We start from the raw sequence: 16,536 nt of genomic DNA on the forward strand, positions 1-16,536 counted from the left end.
ATAAGCGCAACATCGAATAAACATTACTTGAAATATCTTAACTTGCCGACTATAAACTACTAGACGAGTATGAACAGCTTAATACATCCATACAATCAATTTATCAATCTAATACTAAACCTATGAAGTAAAGTATAATTAGTTGTCTATTTAAAATACACATATACATATATTAAAAATCTGTTAATGCAATAATATATAAAAAAAATAACTTAAAGGGCTGAAATACGTGAATATGACATTGGTACAGTAAGAGAAGTGACACCCTTTTACTCCGTTACGGCAAGTTTAGAGAGTAACCGCGGTAAAGTAACTAATCTAAAGGGATCGAGAAAACTCTTTCGCCTGTAGCAATAATAGTCTTTTAGAAATACAACTCGAATATAAACAAGTCCATAAATAACCTTTGATTTAAACTTATATCTAATTAGTAATCGTATTCATTTACACACTACTCTGTTCCACAAAGTTACCTTCAATTTTTTTTTAATTATTGTTACAATCATATGTAATCATATTTTTTGTTAATCAAATGAATGCACAACAAGAGTCATTGTACATTACCGTTATTAATACTGTGATGCTGATCATCTTTACATCATATTAAACTAAAATGAAAGAATCCCAAAACAAAATATTTTTTGCGCTGGTAATTTTCTAGTAAAATTGTGTCTTTATGATTGGAACATTCTATTTTATTACAATATTATCCTTTGATCATTATAACATCATTCATACGAAGAAACCTATTACGACCAAACATATATGTGAAATATTATTGGAACACCACCAAAAAACAATGCCGTAAGTACAACCGATTCTATAAACATTACAACCAACAACTATGAACATTGATGAAGAAGTTTTAGTACATTCAGAATATTTTATAACTTACCGCTAACAATGAGTTTAATATCCTAATAATAGCTCTGTATGTAGACACAAAGAAGTATAATTAAAATTGATTTTATAATATAAATATTCATAAATCATACTTGATCAAAACGAGTGTTTTCAAGAACGAGCTTAAGGCTTACTATAAGTGTGATCAGTTCCAGTGTCCGGCAAGCGTTTCTCACGTTGAACATCATCGTCTCTCCACCAATCTTCCTTCTGTAAAAAGTAAATATTGTTTATGCAATTAATTTACAATAAGTGGTTTAGTTTATATCACTGTCACTAATTTTTTAAATTAAAATCACATTCTTCTTAAAACTGTGAGTTAAGATTTCATTACCTCTTGTTTGTATTTCTTCTTGGATTTCTTTTCATATAAGAAGTTGCTCTTCTCAAAAGGTCGTGGTGCATTTGGTGGTGCGGGTGAAGAAGGTCCCGAGGACGCTAAACAAAAAATAGAGTTTAATATTACAAAATAATTGCATCTTACACAATGTTTAATGTTCAGAACACTTACTGTTGCTCTCGTCTTCCGAGATTTCTATAACAGAACCTGAGCGTTGATCTGAAATCAAAGTTTACAACTTCAGTTATTTACTTTAGTTACCTGACAATTTTATTAGAATAGTAGACGTTTGTTTTGTTTTTACCATTTCCAGAATTGTTCTTCTTTGGTTTCGATTTTCTTTTTAGCCGGGGTTGCGACGGTCCGTCATTTTTATCAATCAATTTAGCGATCTGCAAAAACCCACATTTGAATATTTCTTAAATTAAGTTACAATTGATTCTTATCAACTAACAAAAAATCAATAATCGCATATACCAATGCTTTGCAGATAATGTTTGGATCCGGAAGAGGTTTGGGTGACGAACATGGTTCAGCTCCCCCAGCTTCCTCCTTTTGCTCGTCGCTGTTGCTCATTTTTTTTGTTTTTATTCTACAAATTGCGAAATTGTATTACACAAATTTGTTGATATTTTTTCTTATTTTTGTTTCCGATTTCCAATTTAAAGATAAAAATATTTTTTGACGATAACTTATCAATGTGAAATATATTTGAATGTCAATAATATGTATATGCGCAAAGCAAATGCAGGTAAATGCAGTTCCCCACCTCGCCAGGTTTTGCATCTGCGCAGATCCCAACATCCTTTTCTACTCTTAAATTATCCTCGAAATCAATAACAGGAAGTCATAATCTGGTAAATACTATACCGGTTCGGTAAATTATCAAATGAAAATATTATTAATAATAATATGAAAATATAATGAATAAAAAAATGCTCATTAAAATTAAATTTGAGTCGGGTCATGTTTTTTTTTTATATTTAAAATGACTCCAATAATATTTATAAATAAAATAATAAATACATACGAAAAAAAAATTAAAAAAAGAAAATTAGATATAATACTGAGTATTACTCACTTGTACGATATTTACTTAAGTCACTGATCACTGCTCAACACGAATTTAGATTATTTTTTCACCATTAATATAAACCATAATATATTATATGTTCAAAATATTTACTTGTAAACAAGATATGTCACTCTTGCTTGATTCCAGAATCCAGAATGCTAACATAACAATAATGACTTTTGATTGGGGATGTCGTCTAAAAAAATCTGTCAAAGTTACAAATTCGCTAATAAACAATTTAAAGGGTTATTTAAATAAAAATCTAAAAAGTTTAATATAATATAGGCTAAGAATTTCGACAGAACTGTATGCTATTTCCATAGAACTTGATTTAACTTTTTAATTTGTAAATCAAAGACCCCATACACTTGACGTGAATATTAAATCACAAATTTAAGCTTATGTAGTTTTGGAAGCATTAAATATTTATTCGGTGTTTTTAAGAACAGTTTATTAATCTAAAAGATTAGGATGATAAAAAAAAAATACGTCTGACAGAAGTAATAAATTAAACTAATCTAAGTTGAAATATATATTGTACTCGAGACAAGCTTGGGTTCTTACTAAAATTTAATGTATATAAATATGATAATAAGGAAAGGTTATTTATTAATAAAATATTTTATTGATCATACGCTGTGAGTTAGAGTGGGAGACGACGAGCCTGCTCACCATTGCCATATGCTTAAGAGAAGGGAAGCCAGACACGAGGAGGTTTACCCTTCCATGAGAAGCTAGCACTTCAAATATCATAAAAACAAACTGCTTAAAATCATAGGAGCCAAGAAAAATATTACAATCGGCAACCCTATAACATTTGACATTTTATGACAAATTACTTTGAATGTTGACTCAGATTACAAAATAATGTCTTTAGGACATTCTCCCTTCTAAAGTCCCTCGTCCTGAAAATGTTGAATCTATGTTGATGTTTTTTGGCCAATTTTGTTTATTCTTATGTAAATATAATAAAAATAAGCAGTAAATAGTCCAACTGAGTGTCATATATTGTTATATATAGTTTAGAATACTAACAAAAATAAAAAATAAAGTAAAATTAGTAAAAATAAAGACTTGCAACTTTATTCTAGCTGCAGCTACCTTATACTGATAAAAAACAGCGAGTCTTTACATTGTTACATTACATTGACGCTGTAAGAAATATTCACGATTCCTTACATCGCCAACGCGCCACCAATCTTGGAAACTAAGATGTTATGTTCCTTGTGCCTATAGTTACACTGTCTCACTTACCTTTCGAACCGGAACACAACAATACTAAGTATTGCTGTTTGGTGGTAGAATATCTGATGAGTGGGTAGTACCTACCCAGACGGGCTTGCACAAAGCCCTGCCACCAAGTAAATTAAGGTTAATAAATTATAACAAACAACTAACTACTTCACAAGTCCCACATTCAATAGTAATATTCCTCTAAATTCCTCTTAATTATTATTTTTTATAATAAGAGATATCAAAATTACCGTGGTGATATCTTTAATTATTTTTATCAAAATTTATGTCAAAAGCTTTTATATTTTACTTTAATTTATCTTTCTTTTGTTTTTAATATCCTTTGCTTGATTTTGTATTTATTCTTCAGTCTTTATATTTTTATTTGCCTTGTATGTATGAAATTCATTCATTCATTCACATTCATTCACATACATCTTCTGTTCAGCGATCAGGAAAAATAAATCCACCTCTAAGAGACCATTTCGTTCATGCTGTCTGAAATGTCACCAATGGAAAGCGTGTTTAAAAACATTGTTTTACCTAACCTTCAAGGGTATATTTTTTCTTGATAGTTTTCTTGTGCTTATAGAAACAACTTTTATCGAAGTAGAAGTATATTCTTCGCAATATTGTAAAGAGTTGACTTGTGGTGTTGAGGTGTCAATGAACTTGAACTTCAGTGAAATTCCTTGTTAACGATGCCATAGGCAAGAGATTTACAACATTAATAGATAAGATATAAATCTTTTCAAATATATAAATGTCCTTGCTATGTCTAGTTTCAACTTTTAATTTATTTCTGTTTCATAATTTTTCGTCGAATTATCTAGTAGTTGAATTATCTTAACATGCCATCTTAACATCCAAGGAACAAATACTAAATACTGAACATGAATACTGAAATACTATACTGAGAACCTATACATCAACTATACATTAAAACAATTTATTATAATTTCATGTTAGATTATGTTTCATTGTTAAGTTGCAAAATTCATTAAAACAATGAAATAAAGCAATTAAAGCATCTGCTTCAATTGTTTTATTTCAGTCTAACGGCTGAAATAGTTTCTTTTAGACAGTTACATGACAAGTGATGCATCGGCCAGTTTAGAGAGTGTTAAGCTTCGATCAACCATACCACGGTGTAAAGTGAGTCAATAACTAATCTAAAGTGATCGAGAAAACCATTTCGACTGTAATAGTAATAGTCCTTTAGAAATACAATGAACATAAACAAGTAGGTACATAGTAACAAACAGGGCCGGATCTACCGGATTCAAGGGGCCCCAGCGAAGTCAAGTCAAAGTCAAAAATAGATAGACGATAATGCGAAAGAATCCATCATTTTATTAAATTAAACAGATCGTATTGTTTGCAGCCCTGCGAATCCTGCAATTAATCAAACCCATTCAATTAATTTAATTCAAGTCTACGTTCAGGTATCTTAAGTGGGACCCCTGAGTAGCCCAGGGCCCCCTAAACACACGGTCCGGCCCTGATAACAAACACTGTTGTTGACTTATTTACACTATCCTGCGCCGCACATTTTCTTGTTATATTTGTTGTTTATAATATTTTTTTTTAATAATCATCTTATGCGGAACACAAATAATATCAAATAAAAGTCATTTTAGAAAATTTCGTACATACAAATTTAAAATAGTATTATCCATTATAGCTGTAACCACTGTGAAGCTGATTACTATGATGCCTTTATTTTTTTTTTTAATATTAAAAAATCTATATTCGGAATTTGTACATATCATCTTACGTATAATAGTCAAACACAAGCAACGCAACTTCAACATTAAGATTCCACAAAGAGATTTTAGCTTTTATTTTTATAGAGAGACATATTTTCATTGGCAAAAAAATCAACTTACATTTTGTTTTGCTAAACTAAATTTGACAAAAGTTTTCCTATAGAAGCATTGATCTATTTCATACATATAGAAGTTTCATACTTAAAACTATACCAACTTCTTCAATTAATATAAAGTAGTAGTAGTATAACAAAATAAACTAGATTAATAAAGATAGATTTACAAAACTTCATATTCCGATGAAATAATTTCAGCGAATTAAACAAATATCAATATTAAAAACATTTTCAAAATTAAAAACTACAAAAATAAAAACACCAATTCTATAAAAAAAGAGATGTTCTAGTAAATATAAAATATTTTGCAACTATCCCTTCACGAACGCATAAAACTAACATTAATTTAAAATTTCGACGACCTCCGTGGTCGAGTAGTGTGTACACCGGTTTTCATGGGTACGCCACTCCGAGGTCTCGGGTTTGATTCCCGGCCGAGTCGATGTAGAAAAAGTTTATTAGTTTTCTATGTTGTCTTGGGTCTGGGTGTTTGTGGTACCGTCGTTACTTCTGATTTTCCATAACACAAGTGCTTTAGCTTCTTACATTGGGATCAGAGTAATGTATGTGATGTTGTCCAGTATTATTTATTTATTATTTAAACTTAAGATATTCATAAATCATACTTGACCCATGACGAAAATCGAGTCTTTAAGGTCGACCTTAAGGCTAATCCTTTATCTTTTTCAGTGTCAGGCAAGCGTTGCTCACGTTAAACTTAGTCACATTATCACCAATATTTCATCTGTAAAAAAATTAAACACTGCTCTGGAATAAAATTAATTTTCCGAAAAATTAATAAGTATACCAAGTCATTCATTTTCAAATTAACATTACATGTCTGCAAAAAAAGAGTCGCGAGTTAGTGTGAGTTTACAAATGTAAATGTGACGCCATTAAAGAGATAGCGTTACCTCTTGTTTGTATTGCTTTTCTTATAAGGAGTTGATCTTTTCAAAGGGTCATGGTGCTGGTGAAGATGGTCGATCTTGACACTGCCAAAATAACACATAATTTTACAAACAAATTGCACCGAAAACAATACATAATGTACAATATACTTACTGATGTACTCGTCATAGTAGCCGTATTCTCTATAACAGTAGAATCTGTGAGTTGACCTGAAATCAAAGTTAGAGACTTCAGTTGTTACTTAAATTTTTTATTGTTATTAATTTGTCCAAATTATTTTACTTACCCTGTCCCGAGTTGGCCTTATTTGCGTGTGACTCGATCTACAAAAAAAAACTACATTTGATTACTTCTTACAAAAAGTTGGTATTGAACATGAAAGAATAACTGCATATACCAATGTTTTGCTGATTAGGCAAGGATCCGAGTGACGAACATACACCAACTTCCTCAGCATCCTCTTTTAGTCATCGTTGTCGCCCATTGCATTATTTTCCCTCTAAAAATTGAGAATCTTATATGACTATGAACATAATAATCTGTGCATGCGCCAAGCAACAAGGTTAATGTAGACCCCATCTCGCCAGGTATTGGTTTCGCAGTTCGTAGTAAACATATTTTTGTATAAATAATGTAATGAATAACGTAAATAATAATAAGAAGATCATATCATAAAGCATTACTTACGATTTTCATTTTACACACAACAATGTACACTTAATTAAATTATTTTTTCACCTTTCCGTACAAACTACAAATGTTATTAATTTAACAATTTACGTCACTATGTTAAAAACAGAATTTAGAATAAATTACAAACTTATCAATAATAACTATCGATTCGAAATCTCGTCTAAAATGCTTCTGGATATTTGCACCTGAATATTAATCTTGAATTGAGCCAATAATAATATAGCAATAATGGTATTTGAGAAAATCTAAAATGATTACAAGACGATGAATAAGTATTATTCTGATGAAAGTTGAACACCAAGTCCATTACCGTTCTCTTTTGCTGTCAGAGAAAGTTATAATTAGCTTTATACATTTATATTAGGATTGACAGTCCATAGAGGAAGCTTTATTTGATTTATAAAATAGTGATTATTAACAGATGTATCTATAGAAATGATGATGATGACTCATGATATAACTATCATAATGATCAAAATCATATGAGTCATCATAACTTAAAAATCCTAATAGCCAAGTCCAAAAAGTCCTCTTTGGGAATTTTATGAATATTATAGAGCCGAAAACTTGAATAAATAATGACAGTCAATATGAATTTAAAAAAAAAATGTGTTTTTAATATCGACGAATATGTTAAGTGAAATAAAGTTGTATTATAAACAAAGATATATAAATCAAGAATTGTTAGTCACGTACAATATCGCTGAGCCATTAGCAAATTGCATAGATAAAATTATCTAAAGTTTGTTTATCTTTCTTTGATTGGAATAGACTATAGTAATTTTAGAACGTTAAAAAGGTTTTATTGTTTATTACATTCTTTAACGTGTAACATGTTTAGAAATAATTTTTATAAAATAATGGATGCCTGCCATCTTGTCGATAAGTTCCAGATTGACAATGAATGTAACAAACATTGTGAAGTTAATAAATTTTTTACCATAGCCATGAATACATTCAAATAAAAGCAGATTATTTCATTACAAGGATTTTATTTATTTTAAGACATATATTATTTCTAAATTTCTCCTTAGTAACTATTATTTTAGTAATTAAAACACTAAATTATGGCAATCAAATCGCTTCAATCTATTACGGAACAATACCACATCGTTGTCACAGGCTACATAAATGACACCGAATTTGAAGAAATACATGAGTTTATGTTCGCGATACTATTACACATTTAAGCACAATTTACAAAAGCAATAGCAAACATACCGTACAATCATATATCATAAAAAAATTAAATAGATAAATAGTCACTTCGTTATTATGCATTCATAAAAATCAAGAATGTTAATTATGAAATCGTCTTAAATAATAACTACATAAAAGTGTTGCCATACTTAAAATATATTTGTAAAATATTTCTTTACTACTGTAGTGTAAGTGAATATTGCCCGCACTGGAATTTAATAAAATAGATAGATAAATGCGTCAATTATAAAAAAAAACTCACTTAATTAATAATGAATTTTACAAACTTAAAGTAACAACGTAGTTACTTGCAAGTCACAAATACATTTAATTTATCGGAAATGAAATATTACACCAAAATAAAAACTCACATTTTACATTCACTATGAAAAACAGATTCTATCTGAATTCATTAAAAAAATATGGATAATTATATAAAATATATAGAAAATAGTGGTCATAAATAATATGACAGTATCCAAATATATATGCTGAATTAAGGAGTCCCCTTTTCGCGCAAATACCAAATCGCCAGTGCGTATACATACATAGCATTGCAAGTCATGGTATCATTCGCAGTGCGGGCCAGCTCTTATTCTACGGTTTGTATTTAATAAAATACTATAAGCTTGCCATTATTAAAACAATTTAATAATTAAAACATTTATTAAAATTAAATTGACTTTCCCTGTTGCCATTCCGTTCATATTAAATTTAATAAGTTCAAACTAGTTTTACAAAAAAAGTTTAGTAAAATAACATTATACTAACAGAAAAATTGATTAAAGTTTTCGTTCTAATAAAAACAATATAGTTATTTAAAAACACTAATCACCTCGTAGAACTATATCACTAACAACATAAAAAATAGGTTCTATGACTTTTCATATCATAATTTTTTTGCCAAAAATGGATTTTCCAGATTTTCTTCTTTTCTCGTGCGTTGTGATTCACGAAATATAGGATATATAAATGACATTTTTTTCTGTATAATTATCATAAAAATTACCTACATCTTTAACTCTAACATCGTATTTGTTATTGTGTACATTTTTATAGTATTTTTTATAGTGTAAATTGCGAGAAGTTATTAATATTCAGAACAATCAATTTTTAATTAAGAAAATAAAATAAATCAAGTCATAGAACCGAGATTGTTGCTTATGTCAGTAATATGGTCAATTAACCCTGTATACATAATAATTATCACAAATCAAAATATATAATTATATAGAGCACTTATTATTAAAAATAAAGATATACAATACTATAAAAAGAAGTCTTTCCATTTCTCGCTCGATTAATTTCTAAACACAGTCATTTCTCGGCACAAACCTTTATTAAATATTAGTCGGATTATCATACCGTGCGACCAGCCTACGGAACAAAGAAACAAACCGACACTAATTGCATCATCAATACGTAACATCAATTTTATTACTAATGTCAATACCCTAGCAATTAATATATACATATAGATGTCAAGTTAAATAAAAGTACTATATAACAATAGCAGTAAAATACATGAAGATGCTTTTGGTTTGTTGTAGGAAAACAGTCTCTCATACATGACACGTGAAGCACCGACAAATTCAGAAAACGCGGTCACCGCGCTTTATTAACCAATCCAAATTTGGATCGAGTACTCTTATTTAAGATGAACAATACGATGATACACTATATCATAAATTACTTTTGATATTAACTTATCACTATTTAGTTAACATCAATACACCAACAATCGTAATATAAATACATCAATACACCAATTATTATTAAAGTCGATTAACTACATGTTAAAGTGTAATTAGTTGTGAAGTTAAATAATTATCATTTAAAGCAATGGACCGTTTGAGCTATAAAATAAGTCACCTTAAGGGTCAAATAGGTGAATATACTTTTGGTTTGTAGTAGAAAAAGTGACAGTCTCTAAATTTTTTTTTACATGACACTTGAAGAGTCAACAAGGTTAGAAAGTGTTAACGCGTGAATTGCTAATCTAAAAGGGATCGAGAAAACTCTTTCGCCTGTAATAATAATAGTATTTTTGAAATACAACTCGAATATAAATAAGTCCATAAATACCCTTTGCTTTTAATTTATCGTTAGTAAACTTTTTATGTACATATCACTCTGTGCCACATAGCTTCTTACAATGATATTTTTATTTTTTATTAAAATCTTGTATAGTCATAATATTTGTAGATCAAAAGTTACAAGATTAGTAATTGTAACTAATCCTGAAATAAGCATAAAATTTACTCTGGCAATTCTCGATTTAAATTGTGGCATCAAACGATATGAAAAATCTGTATGATCGTAATGACATTATATCAAAATACCTTGTATTAATCCGATTTTATTTTGGTAGATAGTAGAGCGTGTGCTACGTTAAACTATTAATGTTATAATTTTCACGAATCAAAAAGAGAAACTACAAACTAGTATTTTAAAGAATAGTAGTAACTTGATCCTTCACCAAATTAGACATGCGATTTTCGCTATGAAATTTATTAATACAATGACGGAATAGTGTATATATTGATAATAATGTTTTTTTTTTATTTTAACTATTTACATATCCACTAACACGAGTATAATATCTTATCTTTAAAATAGAGAGTCCTACATCAAAAATCCACTTAGAGCTTCTTAGAACTTTATATTTAAAGGGACATATTTTACTTGGCAACAATTCTACACTTGTTTTTCAATAGACAAATATTAACCTACTAGTATCTTTGAATCTTTATCGGCTGTACCTATGTTATATATGCTACTTAAAATATACCAAACTATATAATTATGTATTTAAATAGTTTTAATAACTTAAACCCGTATAAACAAAGATTGATTAACGTTATTTTGTATCAAGATTAATAATCCCTATTTGAGCGATTTTATTATGTTAATATATATTGTAAAATTTTATAAAATTTAAAATGAAAAAAAATATATACCCTAAATACAACCGATTCTATAGAAATATTGACATAGAAGTTCTAATACACTGAGAATATTTTTTAACTTATAGCTAACAATCAATTCAATACCATTGTAAGATCTTGAACATAAAAGTAAAATTGATTTTAAACTTAAAATATTCATAAATCATACTTAATGAAGGGACGAGCATCGCGTCTTCGAAAACAAGTTTAAGCTTGAGCATCGTCATCTTGCTCGGAATCTTCCTTCTGCAATAAATTTTTAAAAATAAACATGAGTTACACAAGTAACTAATGTTCATTGTACTGTTAAATTGAAAATAAATTTTATAAGCCGGAGCTTATGACGGTAAGCAAATGTCATTAAAGATTGAAGTACCTCTTGTTTAATTTTTTTTTCATGCGAGGAGTTACCCTTTTCGATAGTTTGTGAAGCATTCGGTGGTGCCATTGCAGAAGGTCCTGAGGACGCTGGTATCAGATAATAATAAGACAATAATATTACAAACAATATCGTATCACACAATTACTAATGTAAAGGATGCTTACTCTCATCATCCGAGATTTCTATAACATTTGTATCCGATTGTGGACCTAAAATCAAAGTTTAAAAATTAGTTGTTTTCTGTCTTAGTGGTTAAAACTGTATAAAGTTGTTTTATTGTCCTTACCCTGTGAATTGGCTGGCTGTGTTTCTGATCTAATATTTGACTGAGACAGTTCATCGCATGAATCGATCAATTTATTGATCTACAAAATGAAAACGACAGATGAAAATTCTTAATTTAGCACAGTATAATTTCCTAACAAAAACATAAACAAGAAACGTATTTACCACTTCTTGAGAGATCACATTTTGTGGCGGAACAATTTCCTCAGTTTCTTCTTCACTTTCTTCGTTCCTGTTCCTTAACCTGTATGTACTCTACCAATTTGAAAAAAAAATATTATAGTAAGTACATTTTCTGTTTCAATTGCTTAAAAATGTTTAATTAGAGTAAACGAAGAAATAAAAAATGAAGCACTATGGGTACTTGGACGTTTTGCTACTCAGACTAAGTGATCATAAGCCAACGTCATTACAGGTTTAAATTTTGTATTTATCAAATGAATACATGTTTATAGTCCATTATGCCGATCTCGAATATCGATCGTGTATCGATATTCATTATTCTTCAAGGCTTAATATAAGTTATAAATTTATATTTGATGTGAATCAGTTTAATAACGTAATAAAACTTTGTAGGCTGATATAACGACACATGAGTGTGTAAAATTTGTCGTATACTTAAAATATTCATACATCATACCTGGTCAGTGAAAAAATTCGTGTTTTCACGAGCGACTTTTAGTTTTAACGAATAGGAGTATAACGTCATTTCGTCATTCCTTCTGTAAAAAACGACAAACATTTTTCTATAATAAAATTAATTTATGGTAAACTATTTAACAACAGCGTACAACAACAATGACAACAACGAATTAACATCAAAAGTAATTCGTTTTCAAATTATTTTACACTTCAAATTAAATTTTACAAGTCGACATATTACTGTGCAAAATTAGTAACGTAAATTGACGCCATACGTATTTTCGATCGGGCGTTGTGCATTAACTGATGCCCGAGACGAAGGTCCTGCTGCGGATGCTGAAAAAATTAGAAGATAATATCATTAAATATAATTGGATCTCAGGCGATGTATAGCGCACAGGATACTCACCATTACTCTCCTCATCCGAGATCTCTATAATATTAGAATCCGAACGCTGATCTGAAATCAAAGTTCACAACTTCAGTTGTTATCTGACTTTGTTAGCAAAATTTTAGGTATTTGTTTTATTGCCCTTACTCTGCCCAGAATTGAAGTTATTTGGGAGTGGCCTATTTGTCACCCAGCATTGTACGCTGTTAATTCGATCCGTCAATTTACGGATCTGCAAAATAAAACGTTTGAATGATTTACTATTATTTTTTTGTCAACATCAGACAAAAAAAAAAAATACGTCAATAATTGCATCTCACGTTTTGATTGGACGCGCTGGTCACGTTTGGACGTGAAACACTAGTCGGTGACGTATGTTGTCCAGCTCTCCCGGTGTCCTCCCTATTCTCGTCGTTGTTATTTATCGTAGATCCAGTCTACAGTTTTGCAAATTGTATTTCATTAATTGGTGTGCTATTTTATAATTATTATTTATAAATATGTTAATAAAATGTGCGTCTATGTGTCAATCTATTACATGTACAATTCCCCTCTGACAGGAACTATCATGTGCTGTTACTATAATAATATTTGCGAAATCAATAAAATTAATCACAATTAGAACGATTGCACTACAGTTTCAAATAGTGTATGAGTCGATTTAAAGCTTTAGTATAGTAATTGTATATGAATTAATCTAATAACAAAAAAATAATAAAGATTCAATAATAAAGATTGTAATATAAATACTCCTACTTATATTTCTTTTATTATGTTGTCATTTTTAAAGAAGCATATATTTTAAGTTGTTTTTTCATGTCATGCTAACATAAAAACTAACAAATAAATATATATTAATAAAATAAAATTGTATAATATCCTTAACTAAAAAAAATAAATGAACGTAGCTTTTATATTATGCTCAATATTCCAAAATAATTTTATTGAACTCAATATTAATATTAATGTTTAAGAATATTTGGAATATTTATTAAAATTTTAATTAAAATAAAATAATACCATCAATACCTACAACAAATTCTACAGAATTATAATCCTTGAAGGTCTTGATGCATTCCGAAAATTTTATAACTTTCATCCTAATATTCTAATGATAACTCCTTAGGCAGACAAAGACGTATAATTAAAATTAGTTCCCAATTTTAAAAAAAAAACGTACCTGATCATTGACCGTCGAATTTGTCCCAACTAGACTAAAACGCAATTTGTAAAGGGTCATTTCACCGCCAATCTTCCTTCTGAAAATAAAAAAAAAACATTGTTCTAGAATAAAACTATGATAAATTGTGTTAAAATTAACATCAAAATTAATTCGTTTCCAAATTAACAAAACCGTGTGTGCTTAGTAAGGGAAAGATGACGACATTAAATATTTTATTACTTTCTTTCGGCGGGTAGTGCTGCATTCGAAGATCCTGAAGGCCCTGGAAATAAAATAAGAGAAATATATTACATATCATTGCATGTATAACTTTAGACAATGAATTACGAACAAGATACTTACCATTACTTTCCTCATCCGAGATCTCGATAATAGCAGAACCTGACGGCTCAGCTGAAATTAAAGTTTACAACTTCAGTTCCTGACTTGGTTATTAGTATTGGAGATATTATTTTTAGTATGTTCCTTACCATGACCAGTATTGCCTGATTGGTGTGATTGCTCTTCCGTTGTAGATTGCGAGGGGCCGGCACTATTATCGACCTGAAAAAAAAAAGATATAACTTATGTTACAATTATTATTTATAAACAACAAACACATAAATCAATAATTGCATAAACATATACCAATGGTTCGCGGCTCATGTTTGAATCCGGAACACGACTTGTTGACGAAGATTGTTCGGCTCTTCCAGTGTCGTCGTCGTTGGGCGTTCTTCTGTTCCTAATCTATAAATTAGGAAAATGGGGTGATTTATATTGGATCAATATCAATAATTATATGTAGCGTTCTGTGTGGATATTTCGGATCCGTAGTTCATATAGATTGGGAAAAGCTACCAAAAACCCTAGAAAGAGGGCTGCCAAGCGTGGCCACCAGCCTGTCTCTTTCCAACAGCAAAGCATTAAAGAACGTCGTATTTGACGGACCCATACATGCCCCGTCCTTCCCGGTATAGTGTTATGCTATACGATGACAGAACATTTCTATGAGGCGACCCACCAGGCTGGAATCAATCTTCTGCGGAGACTGCAGAGAGTCAAAGGGGTCTGAGCGAAACGAGCATACCGTACGGCGTCATGGATGGCGGCAACATTTCTCGCGATTGATCCACCCTGGGAACTACAGGCGGAGGTACTTGCAGAAGTGCAAAAGGAAATGTTAATGTTTCGGTTGGAAACGAAATCAAGAGGTAAACTTCCAGGGTTGGGAAAGGAAGAGCGGGTCAGATTAAGCCCTTAATATAATACAATTGAATTGAGATCCAAATTCTGTTCGTAGTATTTTATGCTTGTTTACTCAGAACTACTTCATTTATGAATCGATTTATAAAAATTTTCTTTTTTGGAAAGGATAGACTATAAGTCTTATATTTATCCATGTCTGATGATGATATTGATAAGGAACTGAAGGAACCTACAATGTTGTTATCATACATATAGCAGTATTGGCATCGTTAACGAAACATTAGGCATTTGCATTTAGAAAGTAAGTGAAGTGGAATTGATGATGAGAACCGCAGATGGTCAACGGTGATGATGGACCCTCAATTATGGATTAGTAGTTATTTCAGTGATGTGTAATATAGGCTAAAGTAGCTAAGTGATTATGATGAAACAATACAAATAAATAGTATTCATGAAAAAACTGATCTGATGTCCCTGTACGGGCGCCAGTTTTGAAGTAAGGTCTCATTCATATAATATAATTGAGTTCAAAATTAATAGGCTTATAATGATATATAATTAGTTTAAGGAGTTTTGTTGGTCACCTATTGACTGAAGACTCCAGCAGGAGTAAAGACAAAAAGTCAAATGTAATTATAGAAGGTACAAGATTTTTCATTAACAAGACATATTGTCGTCGCTATGAAATTCATTAAAACTGTGATGGTATGGGATATTTTCTTATATTCAGATATCAAATTATCTATAATGGCAATCCAAGAATCATTGAGAAGTTTCTTGTGGCGGAAAATCTACTCTATTTTTTTTTTATTGATAAATTTGTCCTACAATTAGCATTAGGGTATTATTAGGTAGTTATATATATACATAGTATATTCATCTTATTTCCTAAAAAATAATAAAATATGTATTAAATAAAATGTATAATATCCTTAACTCCTATTTACAAAAATACATGAACGTAATTTTTATATCAAGCTCAATAATCCAAAATATTTTTAGTGAACTTAATATTAACGTTATATGTTTAAGAATATTTGAAAATGTATTAATATTTTAATAAAAAAAAAATAATACCATAAAATTCTATAGAATTATAGTCCTTGAAGGTCTTGTTAGATTCCGAAAATTTTATAACTTTTAAACTTCTTAGGCAGATAAAGACGTATAATTAAAATTAGTTCCCAATTTAAAAAAATCATACCTGATCAGTGACCGTTGAATCAAGGCCGATTAAATTAAAGAGTACTTTGTAGATAGTCATTTTCGCACCATA

General features: G+C 29.8%; 2 protein-coding genes across 2 annotated transcripts; both read right to left on the reverse strand.

Annotated features, from left to right (window-relative positions):
* Window positions 1–253: 253 nt before the first annotated feature.
* Window positions 254–2,455, reverse strand: LOC125076274. Its single transcript, XM_047688377.1, has 6 exons — window positions 2,325–2,455; window positions 1,721–1,835; window positions 1,548–1,635; window positions 1,415–1,462; window positions 1,238–1,341; window positions 254–1,113 (listed from the first exon to the last, which is right to left on the reverse strand). The coding sequence occupies exons 2-6, from the start codon at window positions 1,817–1,819 to the stop codon at window positions 1,027–1,029; spliced, it is 426 nt and encodes a 141-aa protein (XP_047544333.1). The 5' UTR covers window positions 1,820–1,835; window positions 2,325–2,455; the 3' UTR covers window positions 254–1,026.
* Window positions 2,456–6,063: 3,608 nt separating this feature from the next.
* On the reverse strand, window positions 6,064–16,528 carry LOC125076255. Its single transcript, XM_047688347.1, has 21 exons — window positions 16,465–16,528; window positions 14,700–14,801; window positions 14,543–14,615; window positions 14,415–14,465; window positions 14,292–14,334; window positions 14,070–14,148; window positions 13,210–13,326; window positions 13,037–13,121; window positions 12,908–12,958; window positions 12,774–12,834; window positions 12,497–12,578; window positions 12,022–12,111; window positions 11,858–11,936; window positions 11,736–11,780; window positions 11,566–11,657; window positions 11,359–11,435; window positions 6,746–6,847; window positions 6,635–6,671; window positions 6,502–6,557; window positions 6,351–6,431; window positions 6,064–6,181 (listed from the first exon to the last, which is right to left on the reverse strand). Exons 1-16 carry the CDS (start codon window positions 16,522–16,524, stop codon window positions 11,397–11,399), a joined length of 1,149 nt encoding a protein of 382 aa, XP_047544303.1. The 5' UTR covers window positions 16,525–16,528; the 3' UTR covers window positions 6,064–6,181; window positions 6,351–6,431; window positions 6,502–6,557; window positions 6,635–6,671; window positions 6,746–6,847; window positions 11,359–11,396.
* Between the last annotated feature and the right edge of the window lie 8 nt (window positions 16,529–16,536).

Source organism: Vanessa atalanta, chromosome Z, assembly GCF_905147765.1.
Source record: "Vanessa atalanta chromosome Z, ilVanAtal1.2, whole genome shotgun sequence".
In the NCBI taxonomy this organism is placed as follows: Eukaryota; Metazoa; Arthropoda; class Insecta; order Lepidoptera; family Nymphalidae; genus Vanessa; species Vanessa atalanta.

What these genes read in the sequence shown, in the direction of transcription:
- LOC125076274 (XM_047688377.1), bottom strand. Translation starts at nt 1,819, where the DNA reads ATGAGCAACAGCGACGAGCAAAAGGAGGAAGCTGGGGGAGCTGAACCA. An exon ending in ACATTATCTGCAAAGCATTG is followed by an intron (nt 1,636 to 1,720) that starts GTATATGCGATT and finishes GGGTTTTTGCAG; the next exon opens with ATCGCTAAATTGATTGATAA. An exon ending in AGAAGAAATACAAACAAGAG is followed by an intron (nt 1,114 to 1,237) that starts GTAATGAAATCT and finishes TACTTTTTACAG; the next exon opens with AAGGAAGATTGGTGGAGAGA.
- LOC125076255 (XM_047688347.1), bottom strand. Translation starts at nt 16,524, where the DNA reads ATGACTATCTACAAAGTACTCTTTAATTTAATCGGCCTTGATTCAACG. An exon ending in CAACGCCCGATCGAAAATAC is followed by an intron (nt 12,579 to 12,773) that starts GTATGGCGTCAA and finishes CGTTTTTTACAG; the next exon opens with AAGGAATGACGAAATGACGT. An exon ending in AAAAAAAAATTAAACAAGAG is followed by an intron (nt 11,436 to 11,565) that starts GTACTTCAATCT and finishes AATTTATTGCAG; the next exon opens with AAGGAAGATTCCGAGCAAGA.